This window comes from Pteropus vampyrus, unplaced genomic scaffold, assembly GCF_000151845.1.
Source record: "Pteropus vampyrus isolate Shadow unplaced genomic scaffold, Pvam_2.0 Scaffold683, whole genome shotgun sequence".
Lineage (NCBI taxonomy): Eukaryota > Metazoa > Chordata > Mammalia > Chiroptera > Pteropodidae > Pteropus > Pteropus vampyrus.
Genome location: NW_011889464.1, coordinates 13,632 through 23,521, shown reverse-complemented (window position 1 = coordinate 23,521; position 9,890 = coordinate 13,632). Strand labels below are relative to the sequence as shown.

General features: G+C 56.3%; 1 protein-coding gene across 1 annotated transcript in view; it reads left to right on the top strand.

The window, feature by feature from the left end:
- LOC111733914 (CUB and sushi domain-containing protein 1-like) overlaps positions 1-9,890 on the top strand; it is a gene marked incomplete at its 3' end in the record, with an annotated part of 68,758 nt that overhangs the window by 50,527 nt on the left and 8,341 nt on the right. Inside the window, exon 4 of the mRNA XM_023526068.1 lies at positions 3,947-4,050. Coding sequence (XP_023381836.1) covers positions 3,947-4,050 — 104 coding nt within the window. The remainder of the gene's footprint in view (positions 1-3,946; positions 4,051-9,890) is intronic.

Here is a 9,890-nt window from a genome sequence, read left to right as displayed (position 1 = left end):
AACTTCGGTGTGACCGCCCCGCGTGGGGCTTGGTCCACAGCAGGAGGCGAGGTCGTCTGCCCACTGCCCCTGGCGACAGCCCATGGAGGGAGCGTCAGCGCGTGTCCATCCGCTCCTGCCCCTCCCCGCACGCGGGAGGCCCTCTGCCTCCAGCTCCTTCGTGAAACCGAGCTCTGCTCAGCTTCCTGGGCCCTCAGGAGACTGGGGACACATGCCAGTGGGAACGGGGGCGTCCGAGTGGCCTCCCAAAGCTCCTGTCACAAGCGCCCACGATGGATGAGACACGGCGCTTGAACCTGGCCCAGCGGGCACGTGGCAGCATCTCCCCCCCGGCAGCTCGTCCTGCGGTCGGCAAGGATGTCTTAGCTGAATTCTAGCCACCTCGTGGCCACCTCGTGGCCAGCTGTCCCACCTGCCACCTGCGCTGGACGACCATCGTCCTGTGGGGCCACATCGGGGCTCCAGGGCCCTGTCCCAGAGGTAAACAGGTCAGCCCAGTGTTCATTTGTGAAGCGTTATCACTTAACTTGCAGAAGTCTACGTGTTTTTAGTCTCATCAACTCAGATTTTTCCTTTTTCCTTTACGTCACTTCTTTGGATCATTCTTTTCATATTGAAACAAAATACTCTTCAAATAATTCTTTAAAATTAATCCTGTTGTTTGAAGTTTTGTTCAGCCAAGGTAAAGATATGGGATGTGTTAATAAATTAGCTGAGACTTAAATACCTGTAAAAGAGCCCCTTTCTTCTCACGCAAAATAACCTCTGCACTGAATGAGCATGCGAAAAAGAACACCTTTTTCATTTTATCTGGGACTCATAATCTCATCGATCCGTTACCTCTAGAGTTTTATCGTGTCAGAAAAGGACCTAACTCTAATTTGCATTTCTTCAGATATAACCCGCTTCTTCTTCTGGGTTTGTGTCTGAGATCTCACTGGGGGAGGGTGGTTTCCGAGCGCTGAACGGCCCGGCGAGAAGACGCGCCCCGTTTCTTCACCCCGCCTTACGTGGGTCATACGTACTGTACTGTTTCACACTCTCTTCTCTTCACGAATCAGGTGCAAAACAATGTGCCTTCCATTATTTTTCTAATTATCGATCCTGAACCCTTTGTTCCGGTTATATCCTGACAGGCTTTAATATCTTCAGCTTTTGTCTGTAGATCTGTAATTTTCTCTTGCAATTATCTAAGCTTTCGGTCCTTCAGAGTTCCAGCTAAATTACTCCATGTCTCTCCCGTTGGTAGATTCCAGCGTTCTGTAAATAGTGATTCTGCATTTCGACACACCTGATAATGCTCTGACACGTTCTGTAGGATCGTATCGCGATTCTTCAATTTCCGGTCTCGTTTTTAATAAGTTGCTATCCTGTGTCACCCATCTGAGACTATGTCAGTAATTTTCTGGATGATGCAGGCGGTTCTCTGGCCGCTTCAGTCCAGGGCCGAGGAGTCCTCCGGGGGTCTCAAAGGCGTGCCCGCTCCCCCCGCAGAGCGTGTTTAACGCTCCTCCGTCGCTGCTGCTCACCCCAGGTGAGCCGTGATCGCGTGGTTGTGCTGCGGGTCGTCTCCGTATCTGGGACAAGTTTCGTGTCATGCTGGTGGCTTTTCCTTGAGGGATTTCATCTGTCACGTCAGTGTCCATCGCACTTGACTTGTTCCTTCCTGAGATTTTGCGGAGCCCTCTCTCCTCCTTCAGATCCCTTACGAATTCAAAAGAAATAGGCACTTCTGTTTTCGTTGTGGCATCATTTACGCCAGCCAAGAGGAGGCGGCGACGGATGTCCATCCACAGACACGTGGGTGAGGAGGAGGTGGTGCGTGTGTATAACGGGATGTGACATAGCAACGACGTGGATGGACCTAGAGAGTGTCACGCTGAGTGAAGTAAGTCAGCCGGAGAGACAGATTCCGCGTGGTCTCACTTAGACGTGGAATCTGAAAACAAAATCAAACAAAAAACAGGTTCGGAGTTGCCGTTTACAGAGGATGAATAAATCTAGGCAGTAACCTACAGCACAGCGGCCACCGTCGATAATCCCGTGCTGAAGGCTGGACGTTGGCTGAGAGACGGCTTCAGGTGCTCTCGCCGTGCAAAAACGTGGCTGTGTGAGGACGTGTCGATTCGCTTGGCCGTAGTAATCACTTCCCTATAGCAAATCTTAATGCAATACGCCTTAAATACACACGCTTTTTATTAAAGCTGCATCCTCCTGTCGAAATCACTTTTCGTTTGCATCTCTCTCTTTGCTTGATTGAGAGTTGATGGTGCGTTTCATCACAAACGCACATTTTGCTTTTGTATTTGTAGACTGGCATATTCCGACAAACTAGACCAGACCAGGTCTACTACGGGTTCTCTTGTTATTAGTGTGGAGTAACCATAGTCCGTTGACCACGCCGCTGATGATCTTTCAAGCTAATTACCTGCAAAAGCCTGACATCCTTTGCCTTGGCTTGAAAGAATTACAAATGGCCATTTTATGCTCCTAATGAAAGCAGGCTCCTTACCTGTGGCTCATTACCAGTCAGCCAGCGTGCCCTCGGGTCTCGCTGGATTAGCACTGCCTCCCAGTGGGGCTGTCACACAGGTGGAGACTGAATAAACGAGACCTCCGGGTCTCTGTGTGGATTCTTTATTTCTTCTGTTCGCTCCTATTTGATGGGGTCACTTACAAATCAACCATGACAAAGAGCAAAAAGTGAGGGAGAGAGCGGTCCTCGGGTACCGAGCGTCGTATGCCGTATTCGTACTGGTTTGCGACAGCCGTCGGCCTCCACACCCTCTGCAGTCAGATGGCTAAGAGGGTGCATTCCTGCAAAACGGCAATTTGAAAGAGCGGATTTTTAAAATAAATTATCATGGCTGTATCACTAATTTCAGTAAGAATTTCAGGTAGCAAATTCGTGTGCTCCATACGTGCGTCGCGGGGAGGCGCTCCCAAGGAGAGCTCAGCCAGAACCGCGATGCCACACGAGACCTCGGTCGGAAGCCAGGCTCCCCGGTGCCACTCACTCCCGCCCTCCCGTGCGTTTAGCAGACGGGCACCTGGGGCCTCTTCACGAGGGTCCCCTGTGCTGTGGTTTCTGTGCCGCCCGGGCTGTCTTCTCGTTCCGTCCATTTCTTCCTGTTTCTCTCTATCTATCCCTACGTATCTACCTATCATCCATCTATCATCTATCATCTATCTATCTATCATCCTCTCTCTCTCCGTGTCATCCAGGGTTTTTTATACCATCTCCAACTCACTTTTCCCTTCGCTGCCATATTGATCACCAAAGGAAGCATTACGTCTCCCAGGCGAAAGTCTCCTGTGCTCTCAGAGAGAAGGTCATAGTCCCTGGAGCCGCGGGTACCGTGTGTCACACAGCAGCTGGCTTGTCTGCAGGTCCCGGTGCTGATCACGGGATCAAACTGTTCTTAAAACAAGACACGCCACAGCTTGGCGGTGTGGAGCACAGAAGGTGACCTTCTAACCTCAGAAGGACTCTTTGCATATGCTAATATAAATAATTACGTGAAATCTGCATACGTTACTCTAAAAGTGTTTATTTCTTGGTTCTGAGTATCCTCGAAATACATCTCACTAACTACAGTCCACATTTCTTATGCTTGTGCTGAGTCTATCTGTCGGTCATTCCAGACACTGTAAGTGTTAAAATAAATATTTGATAGATATTCAACTTAAAGCGTAGGTTAATTTCATTTTAGAGCTGATAATACATGTCTTGGAAGCCGTAGCAGTTTTGAATTCCATAAAGTTCTGTAATCGAGGGCTCTCAAATGCCTACGGACGTCCACATCATTTCTTTAAAAGCCACTCGAGGTCACCGGAAATTCAACAGCGGTAAGGAGCGAAATCCATACCGCACCCGGATGCTTGCGACGTTTAGGTCCTGGGCCGTCGCTGTTACGCTAAGTCTCTCTCTCTGCCCTTGACGCAGGTCATCAAGCTCGCCTTCGAGGAGTTCGAGCTGGAGCGCGGCTACGACACCCTCACGGTGGGCGACGCCGGGAAGGTGGGCGACGCCAGGACGGTCCTGTACGTGTAAGTGTGCGCTTCGCGCTCCTCTGCCCGCCACACGCGGCCGGCCCGGCGCAGGCCCCAGTCCCGGCTCCGGAGTCTGACGGTGTCGCCCACGGGAAGTCGAAGGCATTCCGACTCTGGCTTCCCGTGGGAACCTACTTAGGATTGTATAAATGTTTTGTTTTTTTTTTTTCCCCCTCAAAAAAAATTGTTTTAATAATGTGGCAATAAGTAGAATCGACAGACACTTAGAAAGTAGAAACGATGAGCTGCTCAAAGCGACCCTCCCTCTCGGCCCCCGTGCCTCTTACCTGCGGTAGCACATGGTCAGGGCAGGTGTCTGTTTTCTAGAATAATGCCACGTGTCTTGCAGAACCCCTCGCGCTCCGCGAGACGGCCTACTAAGAGAGGCAGGGACCGTGGGGAAACGGAGCCGGGGTGACTCGCGGTACCTCCGTGGAAGTCAGCACCCCGCGTCCTGGCAAAGTCCAGGCAGCCTTGGTGTGCGGATGGTACGTGCGTCCTGCGCTGGCACCTGCTACCCGGGTCACAGGCTGCTCCGTGGCCTCACGCTGGGCGCCGGTCACCTGCAGACGCAGGCTGTGCGGGCAGCCCCGTCGGTGGCGCTATGACATCCGGTCTATCAGAATCGGAACTGTCACGCCGGGCTGTCTTTGCTCGCCGGCATCGTCGGCACGGAGGGAGACGCCCGCGCAGCCTCCTCACCTGTTCCGCACGCCGTGCAGGTAGCGTCCTGCCGTGGCTCCTGAGATGACCAGGCCGGACGTGGCTTCCGCTCCGAGAAGCGACTGCACAGTGCTCTCCTGCTTTTTCTGCGTCTGCTATGCATGCCTGGGGACTTCTCTGCATTTGTGAGAAAGCTTGCCCCAGGGAACTAACTACGTGTTATTCTGCTAGAAAACAGAACCACGCAAAACACACGCCAGCAGTAAGGAGAAGGGGCGCCGGCCGTCACGCACACGCGCCCGCGTTTGGGCGTTCCCGTGACATAGTCCACAGTGTGACACGCAGCATGGCGGCCCTGCCGTCTGCGCCCACAGAATCCCCGGGCCTCCCTCGCCGACTCTGGAGACACACCCTTTCCACAGACGACAGCCCGGACACCTTTCCCTGAGCACGCGCCCTGTCCGACCTTCCAATCAGTCCACTGCTGCTGCCACTGCCAGTAACACTTACAGCCATGTCCCGGGCTGCGACTGAGGATGCCGAGCACTGGTCCCAGCGCAGCTAACGTTCGTCACTGCCTCTCATTCACCGTGCGCTGTGCCGAGTGCCCAGAGCGTGTCGCCTCCCTCGGCCCCCGCCTTCCTCCTGTGAGTCAGGGGTTCATGGGAGCCTCGTCACGTGACGGTGTCGGCTGAGGGTCAGCCCCGCGCACTCTCGGAGTCCGTGGGAGCAGGCGGTCGCTCCCTGGCACCTGCGCCTGTGTCGGCAGCCACACGGCCGCCGTGCGCACCGTTCTCTGGTGGCCCCCAGTCCTGGCCCCCCTTCACCTGCAAACCGCTCCGACTGAGCTCATCGTCAGACGTGTTTCATTTGCCATCAGAAAGCATTTCCAGCAGAGGAATCGCGAGGTAGGGTGTCTTCGTTTGCGATCTCGTGCGTTTCCCGTCGCTCTCGGGAGGGTGTATCCGCATGTTCTCCTGCGGCCGTGAGCGAGCCCCTACTCCCTGTGCCTCGTCAAGCAGTGACTCTCTTCTGCCTGATGACGAGCTAAAAACTGCATTTCTCTATAAAAGTGTGGGTGCCCGCGGGGCGTGCATCTGTGCTGCTGCACGCGCCCAGCCTGGCGCTGGCTGGAGCAAGTGCGTGCTGACCCGGCGGGCAGTGTCGGGGCCTGGCGCTGCCCTTAACCGTCTCCGTGACCCTAGGAGAAGTTGCTGTGCTTCTCTGCACCTCTGTTTCGTGGCCGTGAGGCGCATCTGGTAAACACTCCTGCCCGAGGCGAGGAGTAGCCTGAAGGGGCAGTGCAGCGCCCACGTGAAATCGCTCTGCTGGTGCCATAACATCTCAGTTAAGGGAGGATGCCACTATCACAGACGGGGGCATTTTCTAATAAATGTGAACTACAAAATATAAATGTAGCAAAGCAATGCCGCATAAAGTCCCCGAGGCCCCCGCTAAAGCGGTGACGTCACGCCCGTTGACAGAGCCGCCGCCGGCTACGTGTCCCGTGGACACACACGTTGCTAGAACTTCCTCTCATAGCTCAAATCTATAAACGAAAAACTACATAGCCAACCGAATCCAACGGAGGTGGCCTCTGGGGAACATACTGTTCCAGACGTCAGCTGGGCATGGCGTCAGCTGCAGCGGCGGACCGAGGCCCTACGTGCCCGGAATCACGGGAGGAGGGAAGGGCAGGGCGAGCATCGCGGCGATGTCTTCGCACGAGCAGGGGTCCCAGAGAGCATGTCCGCAGGCCCCTGCGTGTTCCTACATGTCACGCTGTTCTCGACGTGCGGCGTGAAAGCGAACGGGGGAAGTGGCCGGTGAGCCAGTGCAGGGACGCACCGTGCGTCCCACAGGACCATCGGCTCTCGCGATTCACGTGTCACATTAAATCTACGCTACGTACCTTCTTTATGGAAGGCTGGCATCGCTCCCTCAGGCTCAGATTTTATTGGTGCCCTTTCTTAATGGAGTGCGGGGATGCAAGAATTCTATTCAGATCTTGATTTTTCGGAGAATTTTGGAATGCGCGATAGCCTAACCAGCTCATCCTGAATACGGTCTTAAAAATTCGAATTTCCGTCAGTGGCTTTTTATTTTATTAACTTTCTTGGAAAATAAAAATAAAAATGGAGAGAATGACAGAGTGTTGGGGGCCTCTCTTAATGGTCCGATCTTCCCAAGATGTGGACGTATTTCCTCAGGATGCTTTTATAGGACGACAGACTTCAAATGAAACAGCAAATCTCTACCGAGACCTTTTCACGCATATACGTGGATAAGTGAGAACAGCACCAGGCGCTATAGCTCCCCGTGGCGTCCCTCTGGCTTCTGCCATTGCTAGCGGCTGGCGACCGGGAGGCAGCGTGAATTTCAGGAGGGCCGGGCGACCGTGGGCACAGGCTCCAGGTTTCAAACGTTCATCCCTCTGGGGCTCAACAGCCAGCCTCAGGGAGGTCCGAGCAAAGCGGCGTGTCCTCTGCCGCATCCGCAGTCGACTGACGAGGACACTAGCTCTTTCTCACGGTCGGTCGCTCTGTGATTCTTGAAACTGCTTCTGGCTTTAGAAGCTGCCCAGGCCTCCGGGCCCTGTCTCCCCACGCCCCCTCGCCGTCGTCCCGAGCCGAAGGGCGCGGTTCCCTTCTTATTAAGAGACCGTGGGAGAGCCACGGACAGCCGCTGAAGGCCGCCGTGCGAGTCCGTGGGCCCCGACAGCAGCAGAGGATTCAGCCACCGCACTGGCCCGCGCTTGGAGGGGCGCAGGGGCGGCTCGAGTCGGGGTAACTGCGCCGAGGCGGCTGCGTGACGCTCCTGAGATGACGTGCGCCGGGCGGCTCGGGCCGGCCTCCGGGGCCGTGGCCTGTTCTCCACTGAAACAGCGTCCGTCGCGAGCACCCTGCGCGAGCACCCTGCGCCCGCCTCTGCACCCGAAGCTTTCTCGACGGCCTCTTTGAAGAAACATCCGTTGACTTCAGACCTCGTGGCAGGACCCAGAGGGAGGTGGCAGTAGGCTTTGGGGTGGTCGGCACGGGGAGCCGGAGGCTGCGCACCGTCATTATCCCCTGGCGGGGTGTGCGGGGGACACCCCACGCAGGAAACCACAGCGTCAAGGTCATCTGTTCCCACGGGCCGTCGGAGAATGAACAGACTGTGGGGTGCTGGCATTTTAGTTTCGGATGGCAGCAGTTTCGGGGTGTTGGAAAGCAAGCTGTCCCCAGACCTGGGGAGGGCCCGGGAAGTCGCCTTGAAGGGCAGGCTCTCTGCAGAGGAGAAGTCACAGGCCCCAAGGGGAGCACAGAGCAGCTGCGGCGCCCGCGGGAGGGGGGGCGGCGTCCTTCCCGTCAGCTGGGGGCCTGGACAACCTGAGTCGTGTTCCCGCTGTTCTGCCAGTGACATCGCCAACAGCGACTCACCACGGCTGTTTTCTCTGAGGATCCAGGAAACGCGTGCCGGTCCTTATACGCCGGGAGCCGTGGACCGCTCCTCGGTGCCCCATCAGGCCGAGCGGGGAAGATTGCACTGTGTACGTTTGACACGAACCTCGGAAGTGAAGTTATTGAGAACAGAGCACTTACCCCCCCAGGGGGCACCCACTACCTGTCAATGAGCCTGGCTCCCTGTCGCATGCCTTTCAGCCTCGGGGGGTTATTGTAAGAGTAAAACAAAGTGGTTCCTAGAGACCCGTTTTAAACACGCCAAGCATCGGGCGCAGGGAAGACGCAGCTGCATCGCAGCGGCCATCGCCCCTCTGCGTGGTGAGGTGAGGCACGCAGGACCGTCTGGAAGTGCGGGGCTGGAGAGGGAAGAGGAGGTCGCAGCGTCGCTTACGGGACCCGCCCGTGCCCGCTTCGCCCGCGGCAGCCTGTGACACGGGCGTTTCTGCCATGGGCTCGACGGAGCCCAGGACGGTCTCACCCACGGCCGCGTACACAGCAGGCGGCCTAGCCGATCTTGCGACTCGAGGTGTCCGCACAGGGTGACCCCCGTTGCTGGCCAGCCCCCCAGGCCCTGCAGTGGCAGCTCTGAGCAAGTTCGTGGTCAAAGCCCGTGGCCAGGCCGCCAACCCTGCTGCCGTTCGCCGGCCTTGACTGCGGAGTCCTCGTCCTCACTCGTGCTCGCTTGCGCCTGTAGGGACTGAGCTCTGTACGGCTTTGTCACCTGTCTGAGTTCGTGTCCCACGACCACAGCCCAGACATGGGACACTTCGAAATGACAGAGCTCCCTGAGGTTGGCCTCACGTCCTCACATCCGTCCCCCGCACCCTGTGCGTGACTCCACACCCACGGTCTGTGCCCCGTCTGTGCCCCGTCTGTGCCCCGTCTGTGCCCCGTCTGTGCCCCGTCTGTAAGCCGTCACCGGGGCAACACCTCAGGGGCTTGTGGGATGAGCTTTTCTCAGCCCATGGTCTCCCGGACGTCACGCACTTCCGTGCCTCTGTCCGCCTTATCACCGAGTCGGGGCCCTCCGTGGACGTGCCACCCACTGCGGGTCACCTGGCCTTGTCTACCACGAATAAAGCTGCCGTCGCCATCTGCGCACTGGCTTCAGCAGGGACGTGAGTCTGTGTGTCTCCCGGACGGGCCCCCGGGAGCGTGCTGGCTGAGCTGGGGGTCGGCTGCATGCTGTCTTGGTCAGGGACTGCTGGCCCATCATCCAGGGCAGCGGCGTCACCCGCATCCCACCAGCAACGTCCGGGTGGCCCGGGTTCTCCTGGCTTCGCCAGCTGTCGGACGGGCGGCTAGGTCTCCCCGCTCCTCCCGGCATGCAGTGACGTCCCCTCGTGGTTGTGGTGTGCAGGTCCCTGGAGGCTGACGATGACGAGCGTCCTTCTCGTGCGCCTTGGCCATCTGCACGTCCTCGTTGGTCATTTGCGCATTTTCCAATTAGATTGCTTGGGTTTTTTTTACCGTTAACTTTAGAGAGTTCTCTGTATTTTCTAGGTAATAGCTCTTCGTAGGATACGTGGTTTGCAGATTCTTTCTCTCGGTCTGTTACCGGTCTCCTTATCCTCTCCGTATGGGCCGTCACAGACTGAAAGTTTTTAATTTTGAGGAGGTTCACTTTATAAAGTTTTCTCTTTCCAACTTGTCATTTTGGGTCAAGTCTAAAGAGTCTTTGCCTTTTATGGCTGTTTGGTCTTTTAAGCTAGTCTGAGCCTGTGCCATTAC